Genomic DNA, 21,393 nt, shown 5'->3' with positions numbered 1-21,393 from the left:
GCAAGTACGAAACAAAAAATATCAGAGATAAATGCATTAATAAATACAGGGAAACAAAATTGAAAAAAAGAAAGAAGAAAAAAAAAGGGTACAGTGCAGTTAAGGAACTTTTTTTTTTCCCTCCTCCCTTTCCCTTTTCCCTCCCCCCTTCCCCCTTTTTTTTCCCTTTTTTTTACACATGGCAAAAAACAGCAATTAACAGCAAAAAAATATATATATATATATATATATATATATATATATATATATATATATATATATACATATATGTGTATATATATATACACACACATACATATGTACAGTGCAAAGCATTTTCAAACAGAGGAACAGCATTTCTTATTCCATGAAACAATTTTTCGCCAATCACACACACTCGCAAAGGAAAGAATGGCGGAAGAATTCGCGAAATAAAAAGTAATGGTGACGACATGATACTTATTTCAAGAAATGCTTACGCAATTGGTCAAGAAATGCTTGATGGTTACTGATAGATGCAATATTGTCGGGAAGATCATTCCATAGAACAATGGCTCGGGGAAGTGCTGATGAATTGAAAGTGTTAGTTCGTCCACTGATGCGTTTAATGCTATATTGATTGATATGTGGGGTTTAACGTCCCAAAACCACTATATGATTATGAGAGACGCCGTAGTGGAGGGCTCCGGAAATTTAGACCACCTGGGGTTCTTTAACGTGCACCCAAATCTGAGCACACGGGCCTACAACATTTCCGCCTCCATCGGAAATGCAGCCGCCGCAGCCGGGATTCGAACCCGCGCCCTGCGGGTCAGCAGCCGAGTACCTTAGCCACTAGACCACCGCGGCGGGGCTTAATGCTATATTGATCATGCAAGCGGCGTGATATGCGTGAAGGCGCTTCCAGTGGTAAGGGAGATGGCCTGATGCTATAGCGATATTTATGGAATAAAGATAAAAGAGAAATGGAACGACGTACATTTAATGGCACAAGCGGTATGTCATGTTTGATCTGCGTTATGCTGGAATGTGGGCTGTAGTTGGAAGTAATGAAACGAGCGGCTCTGTTTTGTACAGACTCAAGCTTGTTAGTCAGGTAGATTTGATAAGGAGACCACACTGGTGAAGCATATTCTGATTGCGGACGAACGATGGTTTCATAGGTGAGTTGTCTTAGCCTGCTTGGTGAGTTCCACAAGTTCCGGCGCAGGTATCCAAGTGACCTGGATGCCTTGGCAGTAATGGTGTTAATATGCATGTCCCATGAAAGATTGTGCTTGAGATGGACGCCTAAATATTTATACGATGATGCCTGGGATACTAATGTGCTATCTATGAGGTATGAAAAATCGGAATTGATGCGCTTGCGGCTGAAAGTGATAACCTTGCATTTAGTAGAGTTAAGACTCATCTGCCATTTGTCACACCACTTTGCAATTAATATGAGATCATTTTGAAGTACGAGGTGATCTTCGGTGGATTTAATTGAGCGGTAAATAATGCAGTCGTCAGCGAAAAGACGCAGGTTAGAAGATATGCCTGTGGGTAAATCGTTAATGTATATTAGGAACAGTAAAGGACCAAGGACACTGCCCTGGGGCACACCTAATGTTACGTCACAGAGAGATGAGGTAAAACTGTTAGCTGAAGTAAACTGCTGACAGAAAGAAAGAAAGTTACGAAGCCATGATAATGTTAAAGAATCCAGACAGAGAGCTGATAATTTCGAGAATAAACGCGAGTGTGCCACACAGTCAAATGCTTTAGCAAAATCTAAAAAAATACAATCCGTTTGAAGATTAGCGTCCATGTTAGAGTGCAAGTCAGTTGTGAATTCTAGCAGCTGCGTGTCACATGACAGTCCTTTTCTGAAACCGTGTTGCTGAGAAAAAAAGAAGGAATTATGTTCAAGATGAGCGTAAATATGGGAGGTGATAATGTGTTCAAGTAACTTACAGCAAATGCATGTTAGTGATATGGGTCGGTAGTTATGCGGGGAATTTTTATTACCGCTTTTGAAAATTGGGATGACCTTGGCGATCTTCCAGTCCGTGGGTAATAAGCCTGATGATAATGATTGCTGAAAAATATAGCAAAGAATTTTACTTGATATTAGGACTGTGTTTTTTAATATTTTAGAGTTAATGTTGTCAACTCCAGCACTGGTTGAGATCTCGAGATTTCCTATGAGATTAGCGACACCTTCAGCGGAGACATCAATCGCACTCATGTACTGATAATCATGGTCAGGAACAATGGGTATGTTGGAATGATCTTCCCTCGTAAATACAGAAGCAAAATATCTGTTAAAGACATGCGGGCATTCGCTATTATCAAGTGGCTGCTGTTTATCGTCATACAGTGAAATGTGATTACTAATGCTATTAGGAAACACAACACGCCAAAACTTTTTAGGATTAGATTTCAAGAGAGAGGGAAGATCCTGGGAAAAATATTTCTTTTTTGAAGTTCGAACAGCGCAACAGTAGCTTTTTAAGCATTCGCAATATTTTTTCCAAGCCGATGATGTAGGTGCAAGCTTAGCTTTTCTGTAAAGACGCTTCTTTTTATTACGATGACGATTAAGATGTTTGTTAAACCAGGGATTAGTTTTATCGTTGGAAATGGACACCACGGGAACGTATCGGTGCACTAAATTTGTTAGCACGTTCTTTAAAAGCACCCAGTTCTGCTCAACGGTCCTATCAAAAAACGAAGGTAAAAATGTCCGAACGAAAAATTTGTTAAGTGCAATATTCATATCCTTATAATTAGCTCGATTGTAACCGCGGATTTGAGTGATCGTGCTACCTTGAAATGCAAGAGGAATGGTAAGTTGTAATTGGATAAGCCTGTGATCACTAAAACCGTCAAGGTATAAAACATCACTAATTGACTCAGGAGCATTGCAGAAAACGAGATCAAGAATATTAGTACCGCGGGTTGGCTGATTAATTGCTTGGAAGAAGTTGAAGTCTAAGGTGAGGTTTATGAGCTCTGTTGCATTTTGGCAAGAAGATGACAATTGAGACCAATCTATTTGCGGAAAGTTAAAGTCACCAACCAGGTAGTAATGTCGGCTGGGTATTTACCGATAGCCGAAGTAATGAAACTTCGAAGTTCGTCAATGAAGGAACTATTGGAATCCGGCGGACGGTAGCAGATGCCAATTAGTACCTTTGCCGTTGATGTAGTACAGGCGGCCCACACTATTTCAAGGCAGGAGTCGGTATTCACCAGAAACGGCACTAATCCTTTTTTGATAGCTATAAGAACACCACCCCCTTTTTTAGCTTTGCGGTCATGTCTATAAAGGCTATACTTATTTGGGTTGGCAAAAATTTCACTGTCCATTACATTCGGATGCAGCCAGGTTTCCGTAAGTGCAACAATATCGCTATCAGCATCTTCTAAGAAGGAACACAAATCATCACGTTTAGGAAGAAGGCTTCGAATATTAGTAAGAAATAAAGATAGTGTTTGAGAACTGCTGCGACTAGGTCTAGGTATTGCTCGAGTTCTTTTATCCCTGCCTAGCTATCTAGCAGCTGCTATAACAGTGTCTGTCGCACTATCATACACATACGTTTGTTGATCAATCAGTAGTTTATCAAAGACCAGCTTGCCTCTCTTATCCTGCATCTTGGCAAATTCAAGTAACTTTCGCCTTGCTAACCTGGTCGCAACAGAAAAGTCTTCTCTAATTGAATAAGTCGAGCCTTTGAGCTTATGCGCAGATGCAAGAATTCGCTGCTTGTCCTTGAAGAATGCAAGTTTAGCAACGATAGGTCTGCGCTTATTCAAGGCAAATTTCCCTAGTCGATGAACACGCTCAAAATGGCTCTCAGTGATAGTAACATCCAGCTTTTGGGCGCAGAAGGTAATAATTTTATGCTCAGAATCATCCCATTTTTCTTTTTCATCATCCTCAAGCCCAAAGAAAAGCAAGTTCGACCGCCGAGACCTGTTCTCAGCATCGTCACATCTTTCTGTAACCTTATTTAGTTTCGCAGCTAGGTCACACAAGGAAGGATCAAGGCCACTGAGCTTAGGTATGCTAAGTGACTCTATTGTGTTTTCCAGTGACGTAACACGGCCAGACAGCTGCGTAATTGCCATATCTGTAGCACGTTGCTTTTCCTTTATGCCCTTCAGCTCATTAAGTATTTCCTTTTGACCGGTCTCGAGCCTACGCATGGTATCCAATACTAATGAAAGCACACTCTCCTGTGTTGTTTGCACAGGGGGCGGACCAGGATTTGTCTCTACATCGCCGGCCATTAAGAGCAGCAAGGACATAGCAGCGGAACAACATCGCGACACTGAGCAGATAAAGCGCTTCATCATAGCACAGTACTTTAGTGGGCACGACACCGCGAACAAACAGTAGTCACTACTCCTTGGACCGGCAGCACCGCCTAGGTAACTAACCTGCACAATCAGGACGGGTAAATGACGCATGTCTGATGCGGTGTAGTGCCCAAATCCGCCGGTGGTACGGTAGCTTTTATATCCTGGACCAGCTGTGACGTGGATCTTTGACGGAAAACTTTGTTGCCAGGTAGAAGCAACGATGTCATCCAGTATCAGCGTAGCTGGCGATAAAACACGGAAAAGCGGCAGCAGGAGGTCGTGACCATGCTCACGCTGGCCAGCCGTCCAGCACACCGCGCCACAGAGGAGAGCACCCTGCACAATCAGGACGGGTAAATGACGCATGCCTGATGCGGTGTAGTGCCCAAATCCGCCGGTGGTACGGTAGCTTTTATATCCTGGACCAGCTGTGACGTGGATCGTTGACGGAAAACTTTGTTGCCAGGTAGAAGCAACGATGTCATCCAGTATCAGCGTAGCTGGCGATGAAACACGGAAAGGCGGCAGCAGAAGGTCCATCGCATTCCGGTATATGTTGCGAGACTCTATGCTGCACGCAAGTGCGGGGCTTGACACACCTTTGAAATCGCAGTCTGTAGATAGGTGGATTGATCGGGTACAAATTATTCTAAGACAAGAGAAGCCTTGATATCTCTGAAAGGAATCACCCATGCACATCTCAACCTAATAATGTAAATATAGTGTCTTAATTTCTTCTCAAATATACATGATTATGCGCCAATGAGTATGTTGTATCCAAACAGAAGCGTGTTCTTGATTTAAACACCTGTCGAAATGCAACTGTCCTTGTAACGAATAGAATTCATAATCGGGGTAAGCCCGACACAGACCTTTTTACTCCTTTGACATTGCTACACGACCGAGTGCATTATTGTGCAGAAGCAAAACTAATTTTTTCATTGTTTTACCTGAAACATTACCAATTCTGTTTTCTTCATAGCTTGAGACAAGCAAAAAGCGGTCGCAAACCGCGGAACAGCGCACGGCGCGAGCATAGGTGCGCCACGGCTGGCATCGAGGAGTTTGTGCCGTGACGTCATCCTCCAGGCGGCGCCACTCCAATTTTTCAGGGCTAATAAAGAAGCAAGTCGACGAAATGCTACGTGACGACATTCTCCAGCCTTCAAAGAGTCCATGGGCGTCACCCGTTGTGTTAGCAAATTGAAGTCGACGAGAGGGACCGAGAAAAACTGCCTTTATTAGAACGGACTGCCTGTTCGAGTTTAAGGTCATGCCCTTTGGTCTCTGCTCTGCACCCGCGACTTTCCAACGTGTTATGGATTCAGTACTGGCCGGCAGAAAGTGGCAGACTTGCCTTGTGTACCTGAACGAGGTCGTGGTGTTTTCCTCAAACTTCGACGAACACCTCTGAAACCTCGGGCACCTTGAAGCTGTACTGCAAGCAATCAAGAGCTCGGGACTCACCCTCAAGGTCGAAAAGTGCCGCTTTGCATACGAGGAGCTCTTGTTCCTGGGCCACGTCATCAGCGAGCCCGGCGTTCGCCCCAACTCGCAGAAACAGCTTCCATCACCAACCGGCAATAAGGCTGTGCGTTGATTTCTTGACCTATGAGCCTATTACAGGCGGTTTGTCAAAAACTTTGCCCACATTACAGAGCCACTCACTAACTTTACCAGGACCGATGTGGAGTTCAAGTGGGAAACGCCGCAAGAGGAAGCATTTCAGGAACTGAAACGACACCTGCAGACGCCTCCGCTACTCGCGCCTTTCAACAAATTCGCCGAGACAGAAATACACCCCGACGCAAGCAATGTTGGACTCGGCGCCGTTCTTGTGCAGAGGACTAACAGACTAAAAAGAGTCATCAGTTATGCTAGCCGGTCTCTATCAAAGGCAGAAGCCAACTATTCTACAACAAAAAAGAAATGCCTTGCAATCATCTGGGCTACATCGAAGTTCCACCCCTACCTTTATGGCAGGCCCTTCAAAGTTTTGAGCGACCACCACGTTTAGTGTTGGCTAGCTAACTTGAAACACCCTTCAAGTCACCTTGCACGGTGGAGCCTGAGACCTCAGGAATTCAACGTTACCGTCATTCACAAGTCTGGAAGAAAACACTATGATGCCGACTGCCTGTCTCGTGCCCCCGTCGAACCACCGCCAAAGGACGACCCGGATGATAACTGTTTCTTAAAAACCACCATAAGTGCTGGCGACTTCGCTAAGCGACAGAGAGCTGACCCGGAACTCAGGAGCCTTGTAGAATACCTCTAGGGCAAGGCTGCTATTGTCCCAAAAGTATTCGAACGAGGAGATGAGTTTTTTTTTTTTTTTTGCTGAACGGTGTCTACTTGGAGAAAAACTTCTCGCCACTTCGGGCATACTACTTCAGCGTAGTACCTTCAGCGTTACATCCAGAAGTTTTGGATGTGCTACACGAGGACCCGACAGCTGGACACCTCAGTGTTTCCCGTATGCTTGCTAGAATACAGGAGAAGTACTACTGCCCACGTTTTTCCACTGAAGTCACTCGTTATGTGAAGACATGCCGGGATGACAAAAGACACCGCCGACCAGGCCAGCCGGACTTCTCCAGCCCATCGAGCCACCTCAGCAGCCGTTCCAGCAAATCAGCATGAACTTACTGGGGCCGTTCCCGACGTCGAGTTCCAGGATTAAATGGATCGTTGTAGGCACCGACTACCTCCCACGCTGCGCTGAGACGAGGGCCCTGCCCAAAGGCAGTGCCGCCGAGGCAACGAAGTTCTTCGTCGAGAATATCGTCCTGCGACACGGCGCTCCACAAGTTCTCATTACTGACAGACGTACGGTCTTTACGGCGCACCTAACTCAGGTCATCCTGAGGTACAGCCAGACAAGTCACCACCGGACCACTACATCCATAGACGAATGGCTTCACTGAGCATCTTAATAAAACCATCGTCGATGTGTTGGCTATGTACGTAGACGTCGAGCACAAGACGTGAGATCATATTTTTCCTTACGTGACCTTCGCGTACAATACGGCCGCCCAAGAAACGATGCAGATAACGCCGTACAAGTTGGTCTATGAAAGGGCTCGACGCTGTGCTTTCAAACGTCGCTGACGAAGAGAACCTCGACGTCACTGCCTACCTTCAGCGGGCGGAAGAAACTCCTCAACTCGCCCGTTTTTGTATCAAGAATCAGCAGGCGACCGACAGCCGCCGTTACAATCTTCGACGAAGCTTCGTGCAGTACCAGCCCGGGGACCATGTCTGGGTATGGACGCCGATACGCCGACGTGGGCTCAGTGAGAAACTTCTGCGACGGTACTTCCGACCGTACAGAGTACCTCGATGTCTTGGCCCACTCGACTACGAGGTTGTTCACGATGGCACTACGAACTCTCAACGACATTGTGCTCGACCTCAAGTCGTTCATGTCGTGCGCCTTAAGCCATTTCATGTGCGAACCTGAGGACTGTATTTTGTTGCTATGCTTTATTGCTAGAACTTATATTGTTTATATTCCTTTTATTGTACTTTAGTTTTTTGTTACAGCATCGGGACGATGCCTTTTTCAGAGGGGGGCAATGCCACGTACATTTCTCAAGCTTTGTTATCGCCTCGTTACACTACGTTCAGCAGAAACCGTGCCTACGATGATTGAGAAGCTTTGAGGCTATAGTAGATCGTTTTGTTAAGATTTCGCCCACTTCGTGAACATTACAGATTTTTCTGGAACCTACGTCGCCGTTAGCGATAATGCTAGAATATTCTATGGTGAGGGTATAAATGCCAACATTCTTCGCCGCTTGTCAGTTGATCGACGGCCGACACCCTGCTCGCCGCTATCAGTGCCAGCTTCTTGCTGTAATCTGACTTTCCTTTTACGTTGCCACAAGTTCGGCCCGATTAAACAGTTTATTATTCGACCTGCAGTCTGCTTCATTGGTTCACGTCACGACCCCGTGACAATGCATAGGCAATATCAATTTACAACCATCATCACTACTTTGCAATGCTCAACTATTCTTACATAGATTACCCAACTCCGAAGAGTGCTAGTAATTGCTTGAAAGCACTTCCAGTCAATCAATCAGTATGACATACACCCAAAACCTTACATCACTAAGATTTAGAAGCCCACAAAAAAGGGTACCTCACCAGAGTTGTCAATAGGAAAGGCAACTTTCTCAAGGAAGCCTACTTCAACTCCATCCTCTGATCCAGGCACCTTTATTTTTTCACCAGGAGATATGGGGACATGTCTGACCTGAAAACCAGAGGGCACTTTAAATTTGTGACCAACGCTAGCAAGAGTCATGACTAAAACAAAATGAATTGGAAAAAAAGATCGCACAGATCTCCCCATAAAGTGAACCCTGAGTAGTATCCGAAGCAGCCATGAGTTGACTTGCGGTTCTGTGAAGAGTTTCTCTTTATTCATCAATGTAGACATTCATGGTTGCGCACACAGCTGCATTGCGAGCCCTCACCTCCGCCACACTCCTCCTCATGTCCTTTTTCATACTACTACACTGTGTGTGAGAGAGAGAGAGAGAGAGCAGTAAGCGCTCTTATGATACACAGCAGCACAGCACCGCTAGCAATCTCCACTCTACCAGAGGACGCTCCGGAGTGGAGCGAGTGCTCTACCGCAGAGCTATCTAGTGGGCACTTCAAGTACTAGTGTGGCTACAACATGGTGGCTAGAATGAGAGGCGTCGACATCGCCTCAATTGTGCCATGTTCAAAGACGTGCTGGTATTTCCACTATGAGACGGCGCGTCCTTCACTGCCAAGATTTGTCAAGAGCACCCCTGAACACCCGCCGACCACCAGCGCTGCACGTTTTGTCGTTTACAGATAGGTGCAGACAAGAGTTCAAGAATGCCTACAGTGGTGTGCTGGTTTGAACTTGTTCAAGTTTGGTACATACCAGCGTGGCCATACCATAGTGATTTCTTAACAGCATAAAACCTGCTTTCCGCTTGCTGCCAACATTCACGTCGATGATGAACAGCGCAGGGCCTGGGAGGGCATGATTCTTCATGCTGACAAGCCACTGGATAACAACTGCATTACCGTATTTTCTCGCATATAACCCGCCCTCGCATATAACCCGCTCCCCTAACTTTGAACTCCCCGAAAAAAGAAAAAAAATCCTCGCGTATAACCCGCATGCTTAGCTTAAAAAAAACTGTTTTGGGAAGTCACAGTCACAATCTCGTTTACAAAAGAACTTTATTTCGAAGCGATCGCCGCAACGTTGACGGCGCCGATTCCCGTTCCTTCAATCATCGCCCGACTCGCCGTTGTCGCTGCTGCCATCCGAGGCTTCGTCGCCGCTCTCGAAGACGCAATCATCTTCGGTGCCATCCAAGCAATTGCTGATGGCGCACTTTTTGAAACTCTTGCGCACCATGTCGGCCGGAATCGCCCCCCACGCATCCACGATCCACTGGCACAGCAGCGCAATGTCTGGCCTCCGCACGCGCCCCGTCGGTGTGAGGGCGTAAAGGCCGTCGGCCATCCACTCGGCATACAGCCGCTTCACGTGCGCCTTGAACGGCTTATTGAGGCACACGTCCAGTGGCTGTAGCATGGAAGTCATGCCACCGGGTATGATCACGAGGTCGGTGCGGTGGTCAGCGAGGCGCGCTTTCACTGCGTCAGTGCAGTGGCCTCGAAACGAGTCCAACACCAGCACCGACCGCCGTGCCAACATGGCGCCCGGCCTCTTCTCCCAGATCGTGCGAAGCCAGTCACAGACGAGGTCACCATTCATCCACGCGTTATCTTCGGTTCGCACAACAATCCCTGGTGGCAGTGGAGTGCTGGGTAGCGTTTTGCGCTTGAAGATTACATACGGGCGCAGTTTGGTACCGTCCGCCAAAGCGCACAACATTACTGTGCAGCGTAGTTTGGTGTTTCCGCCCGTCAGTACGCTTACAGATTTCGAGCCCTTTTTCTGCAGAGTGGTGTCCATGGGCATCTCGAAGTACACGGGCGTTTGATCGGCATTTCCCACCTGGGAGAGCAAGTAGTTGTGCTCCTTCCGCAGCCCGATGACGTAACGTTGATAGCTCAACAGCTTATCCTCGTAGGCGTTGGGAAGCCGCTGGCACATAGTCGTTCGCCGCCGCATCGAAAATCCGTGCCTGGCCATGAATCGCTGGAGCCATCCACGGCTCGCACGAAACTCGCGTGAGATGTTCATCTCGCGGGCCAACCTCAGCGCTTCCATCTGCGCCATCTCCGTTGACACAGCGTGGCCGCGACTCCTCCGCTCCTCAATAAATTTGACAAGCTGCGTCTCAAGAAGGGGGTACGCACCAGTCTTCGGGCCGCGAAATGCTCGCTTCTGCTTGTGTGCACTTTCGAGAGAGGCCTTTTTTTTTCGCCAGTCGCGAATGCAGGACTCGTCGACATCGTGCCTCCTCGCAGCAGCTCTGTTGCCGATTTCTTCCGCAGCAGCTATAATCGCGAGTTTTTCTTTCGCGGTGAAAGATTGTCGCCGAGACCCACTCATGGTGCCTCACCAGACAAAGCTGACCAACGGTGCAAACTGGCCACACCTGACTCTGAGACAGACGCTGTCAAATCGCTGTTGTGACGCTGTTGACCAAATCAAACAAAGCACGCAAAAAGTGAATAAACACGCTACGGACGGGATCTGTCTATGGCCTATGTTGGCTTTTATTGGCTTTGCACCAGACGATGCCGATGGGGATGCGGACTGCACGGCAGGCTATGCATTGCCGTGAAGCCGACCTCTGCTTCCGGATTATTCGCAGATAACCCGCACCCCCACTTTTCAGGCGATTTTTTTCAATTTTTGGTGCGGGTTATATGCGAGAAAATACGGTATGTGTGAAGTTCATTTAGATGAGAGATTCATCATCCGCATGTGTACAGTCGAACCCCGCTATGACGAACGCCGTTTCAACGAAATGTTTGCTACAACAGAAAATTCTCGGTTCCCCATCAGCAGCCCATAGGAGTCAACGCATAAAATTCTCACCACAAAGAACACATTTTCTTCTGCCGTTCCGCTTCAACAAAATTTTACCATGCAATTCCTGACTGAGATATTTAATGCTATGCAGTAAACTTGATAAGACAGATGCTTGGGCTAGTTGGTGATTGGGAATCAACATATTTGCACTGCCCAAGACTACGAGTAGTTACAACGTAACTACAGAAGAAGAGACAAGGACAAAAAGAGGGCTGACTTCAACTGAAATTTTATTAGCGAAAACGCTGAAGATATATACTCGTGACAGAGTATATATCTCTGTCCTTGTCTCTTCTTCTGTAGTTACGTGGTAACTACTCGTAGTCTTGTGCTGTGCAAATACGTTGATGCAGTAAACACAATCTTTAACATTTTGATGCATTTACAGCACCTGAAAATACGATGACAAGTCTAAAACACGCGTTGGCACCACCAAAAACCGCCGCTGTTTACCAAGCTGCCATTCCTCGATAGCGATGGCAATGAGACTGCCCTTCTTTTGCCACTTTCTTGCTTCTGAGCTACAGATGATCCAAAGATGAAGCTCATTCAATTCAGCTCATCGTTTTCTTTGACACAGCTGTGCGGAACGATGCCTTTTTCGATGCCAATGCATATCATTTTTTTTGCGCTTGGCCAGTGCGGTATCTAATCAAAGCGGCTGTTTGTCTGCATTGACAAAACAATCCAGCCAGCCACGAGTGATGGATGATAAGAATAGCATAGAATAAGGCAAAAGTGACCGGATATGCTTTGATGGTGGACAGCTGCTGGTGTTGGCGTGTTAATGCAGCTGTTAGGTTCGTTCACGAAAGCCGTCGCAGCCGTTGTTTCAGCATGCTTTTCACCATGGCGTTTCTAAGCATGCGTGAGAGTCCCGTTGTGACGCTGCAGGGAAAGAATAGGAAGCAGCTGACACATTTTGTATTTTGGGAATAAAAGTTCTTTTGTTTTGCTAGCTCAGATCAGCTGCATTTTCTCGATTTCAATACAACAAAATTTTCGCTTCAAGGAATTTTTTCCTGCGCCCCCAGTTTCGTTGTAACGGGGTTTGACTGTATAAGCAGGTCATCAACACTCAATCTATGGAAGTTTCCCCTGATTGTTGTATACACTGACATACGAAAGCGATTCCCATGATGTTTCCAAATGTGGCTGCTTACCTCTCAAAGAAGCTGCCTCTAAAAAGAAAGACGGTGTTGTACAATGGAAGTGCAACATCTAAGCAAAGAAAGGTTGACTTTATTAACGAGGAACTGCACAGTGCTCAAACAGACATTCCATAAGTTGGATTAGCTATATATCTCGGAGGACATGATGCAAGATGACCCTCTTAGTAAGTACTGAGCAAAACACGTCATCCCAATCGACACAGTTAATGTAGCGTCCCGAGTTTGTGCATGAAGTGTGAGAACTGTGCTTTGAAAAGTTACCTTTGTATTCAAGTAATGCTTCAATCATTGCACACATGGCATATGTACACTGGCGCTCAACATGACTTGCCACATAAAAGCGCCATGGTTGAAGGCGCCCCAGCCTACACTGTAAAACACCAGCAAAAGTGAAAAATGTTTTGAGAATATCAGCAGTAAAAACAGTTCACACATCGTAATCATTGCCTATATGTCGACGCCACCGTGCACTGCTGGTGCCGCTTTTGCCACGGGTAGGATGTTGCAACTCATATAGGGCAGGACTGGACAGGGTATTCTTGAAAAAAGAGAGGATGTTGACAGTGTTACTAATGTGAAGAGCCTCCTGATCGAAATGTATGCCATGATTCATTGCGAGGGGTTAGAAACAGAAACAGGATTACAAAGTGCGCAAATAAAAACAAAGCACATTCCTTGGAGGGAAACTGCCCAGCCTGGTGTGTTGTGGGACAGCCCAGAATTGAAAGCGATGCTTGCACTGCAGGTTCGTGGGCTGTTGATAGATGAGACGTACTATAAGCGTGCAAGACAGTCAAGAAATAACCTAACACGGAAGTTGAAGCAAAAAAATGTGTAGCTACATTGGTGAAAGCGCAGCATTGGAAAGTTAAGCGGTACCATACGAAAAACGCAACAGCAACAGCAAGCCATAAGTAACATTGGTTTTGAGGAAAAGGAAAAAAACAAATGGGATGATATTTCAACAAGAGTGGATGCTTGAGCGCATTGTGGTACAAATATGATGTTTTTCCCGTTAAACTATAAGAGTATGTCAAAATAACGTATTTACTTGCGTGATGAATGCACCCCCCCTACTTCAGTCATCACTTCAGTCATCAAATTTTGGATTTTTTTTCCCCGCATAATAAACGCGCCCCCTACATTCATCTGCTGCAGTCACACTAACTGACACCTGGCACCTCCTTTCTCGTTGGATCTTTTTCGTTTTTTATCATTTTGTCGACCCCACTTGGCCACCTCTGCTCGCTCCCTTTCCCCCTTCACCCATTGCCACGTGCCATATTGTTTTTCTTTTTATCTGTGCACACCCGTCTTTTTCATCTGTACACCACAGTGAGATTCACGGACGGTATGAGCGTACAGACATTGCAGCTGATAAGCACACAGCGAACAAAGGCCACGAAACTGCAAACGCCAACAGACGGTCGCTTCCTGCGAATACGAAAAAGCCCAACCACGCGCACGTGATTTTCGAACAATGACGGTAGGATTAGTTGTTGCGAAGGGTCATTTGTCGCTGTCACGTTGCAGGTTTCTGGAAAACCAGAAAAAATCACTTGTCGTCCAGAAAAGATCGTGATGATTTCCGCAACATGGTAGCACTCCCGATTCTCACTTCGCTTGACATCCGCGCGTACAGAAACTTCTCGTGTAGAAGCGAGGCGGCGGCTGTATTTTGTCATTAATCTTGTTATCAACAGTTTGTTTTGATGCTTCTGTGGTAGCTTGCTGCAATGTTGGTTACTTGCTAAAATGTTAACAGTGTCATCACGGTCGTCGTGCAAGGTTGCCGCGAAGTTGGCAAAGTGCGTCGTAGCCTCATAGAGCACGCTTTTGGATGCCTTTTGAGATTACAGCAGATACGACTGTTGCGGTCAAACGACTGCAAGAAAAGATAGCCGCAAGATGCTTTTATGGCGTGCACGGGCAGCCCGAGGACAGCTTGCAGAAGATAGCGCCATCAGCCACCGAAGATGAGTAAACTGCAACAAAGATGCTGTTTCCAAACAGTGCAAGCTTATGTAAATAACGAAAGGCTAAGCGACATAACCTTTTTTTGCATTACCGCATTTTTGCTCCTCTCAAAAAAGTTTTCATAAATTTACCCCGCGTAATAAGCGCACCCCCAACCTTCCACTAGTGGTGAAAAATATGTGTGAAAAGGTGTAACCTTGCTGCACAGCTGCATGAACCCCCTCCCATGCATGTGCCTATGTTTTGGTGCTGAAATATAGAACAATGTGTGAAGTCAACATTCTCCAATTTAAATCGACACAGACTGAAGCGGAACAACTGAAGGAGGCTGCAGAGTGACGATGCTGAAAAACACAAAAAACAAGATATCGTATGACATTCCAGGGCAACATAGAGCGTGTGATCGGACTGTCTTGCTGGCCTCACTTCATATTGCAATGCCTAATAAGCGTTCCGAGAGCAAGTAGAAGTGCTTTATTGCTTTTCATTGCATGATTAAAGTTGTGCTCCTTTTACGCTTAATACAACAAAGCATTTTACTTCAACTTTGTTAAAAAGTCACAGCTTCGCCGCAAGGGCAAGGCAATAAATGCGACAGCAACAAATGGGAATGTCATGTGAACAACGCGAGCAATCAAAACACGCGCCGCACTGCTCAATCACTAAGAACGCATGAAACGAGTAGAAACCAACTTTCGCAGCTCGACACTTAATGCCCTGCTCCAACACAAAGAAACGTGCACAGGTACACACAAAACGAGAGCGAACTAACAAGTGTCACAGCTGTTACTTCACTGTATTTGAGCAGCGCATTCCTTTAGCAAAACAGACCTCTATAGTGAGGGAAGCGACTTTCATGCACTCTGCAACTTCTATGATATCTTTCCAGTGAAAGCACAACTGCTTCCACTGAAAGAAGTGCAGGCGCACAGGTGGCTTCACCCCATGGGGCAAAGTGCACGTTGACAAGCGCACAAATCACAACAAGCGAGGCGCCGAGTGTGCCCTTCATGCCATCTCGCGGGTAATGCAGAGAACACGCCGACATAGCTCACTATAAGCAAGGTGGCTAGAATGGGGAGGTGTGAAAAGCGAGCTGTGTTTCCCTTGCTTAGATGCACCACCTTGCGCAATCCCTCGTCTAGAACTTGATTTAGCGTGACAGTCTGAGACGCTGCCTGCTACCATGGGAGAGGCGGCGGTATAAGCAGCTTGAGACGTGAGCTTATCCAGCTTTGTTGGCGTCTCACGTGGATGTATGGTTTCTTTGTGTTAGTAGACCGATAGAAGAATCGCATCTACAAAATGAAAAAAAAAAAAAATCAGTGACAGTGTTTTGTGTCGGTATGTAATGAATGCGAGGTGCATTGGTGTAACTTTTCCCCACAGCTGCATACAAATAGATTTGCAATTTGGGAACGGGCCATCTCAAAGGGTGACAGAACTTTACACGAGAATTGAGCCATCTGTCGAACACATTTTTCACACATGGTAAATGCATGAGACCTCTCCAAGTGCCACAAAGGCTTTTGCGTCTGTGTATAACAAGCAAGGCAAAGAGCGTTATTAAATGCTTGTGGCTCGCCTACACATAGGCAAATGCTTTCAGAATAATGCATTGATCTGAACGCTTTCTTTCATCAAGTTATATTGAACAACACAGGAATGCTCACCTTGTGTGTTATTTTGCAGGTTACCTAGCTACTTGTGCATTCTCCCATTGGGTGGCACACATTGCGAAAATGCCTGCACAGCGCCCATACAAAACACTGCAGGACACTTGGAAGGTTTCCTAACTAAATCATAGGACCCTTCTGAGCTACTACACCCATCAGAATCACTATACAACTTGACACAAAAATAAGAAACGGGCTGACATATGTGCTCAGCTTGGTGCACTCGCATTCAAAAACAGTAAGCAGCTTGCTGCAATATATAAGCAGCGTGTTGCAGAAATTGATTGCATGTAAGCAATTTACAAAATCAGAGATCAAATCTTTTGCATCAAAAGTGGTAATTTATTTTGCAGGGGCTCAAGCAGATATAATTGTGCTCAAGTCATAATACTAATCAGTGTTGTCTCAATTTCTATACAACATTAGGGATATACTTTCTCCGTGACGGTGCAACCTCATATGTAATGCAAATTCAGCATTAATTAAATAACAAGTCACAAAAGTACATAGAAACACACTGTGTCACGTACATTAAGTAGCACAAGTGATCACAATGTATCAAGGTGATGTTATCAGTGCGAGTCGAAAATATTGTGCTACCGCTGAATAAAAATTGCTGTCTGTTTTACTCCGATTAGTGCATAGAGATACCTCACGAAGATGATCATTTTGTCTTCGCCAAACATGGAAACAGTGGTACATATGAACACTTCACTGAAGAATGCTTGCATTATGGAATGTTCAATTACGCCTGGCTTATTTGACCTCCTTATTGGTGAGCCGTTCGCACCAATGTTGTGATGCCTCAGAGGGATGTGAGCGCATGGTTAATTTGTAAAACTGTTCTTGAACGTTCCCATTGATAAAGCTCTTTCAGGGGCGAAAGCCTAACAAATATCGATATGTGGAATTTATCGTCCCAAAACCATCATATGATAATGAGAGACGCCTTAATGGAGGGCTCCAAAAATTTTGACCACTTGGGGTTCTTTAATGTGCACCCAAATCTAAGCACACAGGCCTACAGCATTTTCACCTCCATCAAAAATGCAGCCGCTGCAGCCGGGATTCGATACCGCGACCTGCGGGTCAGCAGCAGAGTACCTTAGCCACTAGACCACCGCGGCGGGGAGGCCTAGCAAAGATCGACGTGAACACATTGCCACAGAACCAGCTGGCAGCACCTCTAACCACAGCACCACCACTGCGGGATCGCGAATGAGGGCCAGCTTGGATGGAGCAGCCAATTTTCACAACTCTCGATTCTAGCCATCCTATCGTTAGTATGCTGGAAGACGTGGGTTTCCATGGCAGAGCAGGCAACACCGCGTGCTGTGGAGCTAGAAGATGCTTGTTCAATTCTGCACGTCAGAAAATATTTTTCTAGATTACTTTTCTTTTTGACTTTGATATACATACGGTAAGGAATATAGCGCCGCCATTGCAAGGGCACGCGTAAGGCAAGTGCGAAGACGCGAAAGATGAATGGCAGATAAAGAACAACAGCCGGCCCAGGGTACAGACGTCTCTTACAACAGCACTTCACCCGACACGGGCCTGGATACATAGAGTCTCCTGAAAGTACTATGACGTCGGTTGAACTGCATGGTGTCACTGAACTCCGGATTCTCGCCTGCCGCTTCACCATCGAGGGCTAATTGGGAAGTACCAAAGTTCCATGGCTTCCAAGACGACGTCTCTGGGTGTATTGAGACTGTCTACTCGCTCGACACCCTCCCGACACCCTGCCTGGCCAGAACATCAAAAATGGCTGATTGCTATCAACCACCTTCGTGGTGCAGCCAAGGCAAGGCATAGCTACAAGGCGTCAACAAACACAACACTCCCGATCCAAATGGTGTGCGAAGTTGAGAAGTCTCTTTGGGCCCCTTTCCCACACTTGTGACCTCCTTCCAGTCGACTCATTCTGTACCCTGGATGGGAGATCTGAGGCTCACTACTTCGACAGTGCACCTTGGCCATCGACCACCCTGCTGTTTCTTCTGAAACGAGATAGGGAGAGCCAAGGTGTAGCTATGCCCTTTACCAACCTGCCATACATCGAACACACGAGGGGCACCAGTTTGATGTCTCATCACAGTCCTCCAGCCAGACAATAGACAGCATGGCCCCCCTCGGGCCTCAGCGATTCGCACTGTCACCTTCAAGCTCGACACCACTTGGGCACGTAGAGTTGTTGGTCACTGATAAGTCAAACGAACCACGAAATGACACCCCCGACTAGACGACAATACCAACAGTGTCCAGTGATACCAGCAAGGTTGGTCCTGACCACTCCGGTTCGTTAACAGTGATGAAAGTGACTTTTTACTTTTTGGAGCACACTTTGGAGCAGGAAATGTACTGGTTTGGAGCAGCCATAAGTGTTTTCAGGGCAGAAAAAAATACTAGTTCAGAGCAGCTATTGCTGTTTTAAAAGCAGACATTAAATTTGCTATACATTATTTATTTGAGAGCATTGTTGAAGCATCTCGTAAATATCAACATTTATTATGAAATATATCTGAATTCCATCAAAAATGTGCTGCCAAATGACCTACAATTTAAAACAATGGTATTTGTGGCAGAAATGAAATCAAACCAGAAAAGCTGAGTGCCACATCTTAGAAGTAACCACAGTCCCATATAACTGTTGCCAAATAAGCAGTAGATAATCAGCATGAGATAAAAGCAATTCTGTTCATTTTCTCATTTCACTAAAACAAAAAAGGCTGAATAATCTATACATTTAATGTGCCAGTTCTTGTCCCAAAAATGAGACCAGAGCCAATAATGCTGCACCCTGGTGGCACACTGGGATGATAGTACACAGATTCCTTTCAGTTTCTCCAAGACTTAAGAGTCGATCAAACAGTTTAAAAGTTGGTCATTTTCATTCTCTCAGTGTCATTTCAGAGCATGTTTGGAGCAATTCTTAACAAAAATTACTGTTTGAAGCAGCATAGAGCAGCATTTTTCTTTTGGCAGGTTTGGAGCAATCGGAAGAGTACTTCCATCACTGCATTTGTCCGGACATCACAGTTACAGTCAAACCCTACTACAACGAAACCTGATCTGAGCTAGCTAAACAAAGAAACGTTTGTTTTTAAAATTGAAAAAAAGGGTCCTCTCTTTTCTATTCTTTCCCAGCAGTGACACGACGCGATTCACAGTCATGCATAGCGAGGCCATGGTGATAACCGCTGCAATAGCGCCTACAATCGCATTCGTAAACGTACCAAACAGTTGCATTAACACGTTACAAGCAGCCGTCCGCCATCAAAGTGTATCCAACAACGCCGAGATGGAGGCATGGTATCGAGGAGCGGTCACTTTTACCTTATTCTATGCCATTCTTATCAACCAAATCTCGCGGCTGGCTGATTTGGTTGATAATATGGACGAACAGCCGCTCTGATTAGGTACCACACTGGCCTAGCGTGAATGAAATGATAAGCATTGCAATCAGAAAAGGCATCGCTCCGCAGATGCATGCATCAGATGCATGCATCAGCTGCATCAAGGAAACCATGAACTGAGCGACTGAGCTTCAGCTTCGGATCATCTGCGGCTCGAAAACAAGATAGTGGCCAAAGCAAGGCCATCTTTTATGAGCAGGGCAGTCTCATTGCTATCGCTATCGAGCAATGACGGCGCCCATGCTTGCTGAACAATGGCGGTTTGTGGTGAAGCCATCGCGTGTTTTAGTCTTCGTCGACGTACTTTCAGGGTCTCAAAATGCATCAATGTGTTAAAGATTGTGTTTCCTATATAGCAATAAATATCTGAGCCTGGAATTGCATTGCGAAACTTCATTGAAGCGGGACGGCGGAAGAAGAAGTGCTCTTTGTGGGGACAACATTTATGCATTGACTTCTATGAACTGCTGTTGGGGAACCATGAATTTTTCGTTGTAGTGGAAATTTCATTGAAACAGCATTCGTTGTAGCGGGGTTCGACTGTATTGAAGACATGTGTGGACTCTCGTCATTTTCCAAGAGCCATCTCCTCATAGGAAACAAAGGCGCTGACCCGGGTTAGTTCATGCTCATCGAAGGTTTGTTGTTGCAAACCAGCTGGCAACGCTACTTTTGACTTGAACAGCTCATTCTAATACCCAATTCTAATCAATAGCAAGTGCACTGCACTGGATCGCAGTGCATTTACTATGATAATCGTCCCCGGCCTGGATCACATTTTTTATAACGACTTACCTCTTTGTAGAAGCTGCGAAACTAAGCCAATCATTGATAATTTTCACTCACGTATAGCTCGATGGCAATCGAATGTGCACCGTGTGACAACCGCACAATATTTTCGCAATAAATATTAGGGTTATGCCGCAGCGAAACTTTTCCTCGTGTGAAATTTTATCTAGTTACATTGCCGAATGAGGCACGTGCGTGCATGTAACTCTCGCGTTTCCCCACAATCACAACAGAAAGGTTGAGGCTGCATGCGGCTGTAAGAATGCTGGGTTGCTTCCCAAAAAGCAGGGAATCCACTTTCACTGTGCTTCATGGGCTCTATGTGCTAAACAAAAATGTCAATTTGCGCATGCTTGTTGTGTCAACCACGGCCTGTTTTTTTATGTAAACCTACAATGAATAAAGTAGCGTGGTTTCGCACAGTTCCTGCAGCAAAAATAAGTTTATTTGCCTCAAGCACGCCTTAATACCCATTTGATGCTTCAATTCGACACAGAATTAGTCGTTATCTTTTACAAAATCAGCGTGCTTGGCCCCCGTGGTTTTCATACACCGTATTGACTCGCATAATCCTCGCACTTTTTTTGCCAGAAAACCGATGAAAAGTTGGGGGGTGCGAGAATTACGCGGGGAAAACTTTCTACGAAAACGTAAAAACGTACGGAGCGAAAAAAGAAAACGAAGTGGCCGCAAATCGGGATTTTCACACCAGCAAATAACAGCAAGCTTTAAGAAGTACTAAATAAAACTTACCTCTTCAATAAAAGCAGAGGTTCAACACAAGACAAGATTTAATTGAGACACAAAGAGTGAAAGCAAATAGTCGAGAATTAGAATACTATATGCAAAGCTTGCGGACGTTGCGGGCGTAGCGGTAGCATTCGTCGCTCAACAGGAGCCCTCAAAAGGTAAGCGTGGGACGTCAGTATTGGGCTGATGGCTATTTAACAGAATTGTCCGCAGTTTCCTTCTTAGGAAATAAAGTTTATCATGAATCCCAGTTTTAGGCACACGGCAGGCCC

The 21,393-nt window shown here is 45.7% G+C and overlaps 1 protein-coding gene across 12 annotated transcripts in view; it reads right to left on the bottom strand.

Moving 5' to 3' along the window:
* Positions 1 to 21,393, bottom strand: part of LOC119160723 (valine--tRNA ligase, mitochondrial) — a 622,168-nt gene that overhangs the window by 423,097 nt on the left and 177,678 nt on the right. For all 12 annotated transcript variants that reach the window (XM_075881124.1, XM_075881123.1, XM_075881132.1 and 9 more), the window contains one exon: positions 8,485 to 8,593. In XM_075881124.1, the coding sequence (XP_075737239.1) occupies positions 8,485 to 8,593 (109 nt within the window). The remainder of the gene's footprint in view (positions 1 to 8,484; positions 8,594 to 21,393) is intronic.

Source organism: Rhipicephalus microplus, chromosome X (assembly GCF_043290135.1).
Source record: "Rhipicephalus microplus isolate Deutch F79 chromosome X, USDA_Rmic, whole genome shotgun sequence".
NCBI lineage: Eukaryota > Metazoa > Arthropoda > Arachnida > Ixodida > Ixodidae > Rhipicephalus > Rhipicephalus microplus.
Note: the sequence above shows the minus strand (reverse complement) of the source record. Positions and strands in the feature narration are given on the sequence as shown.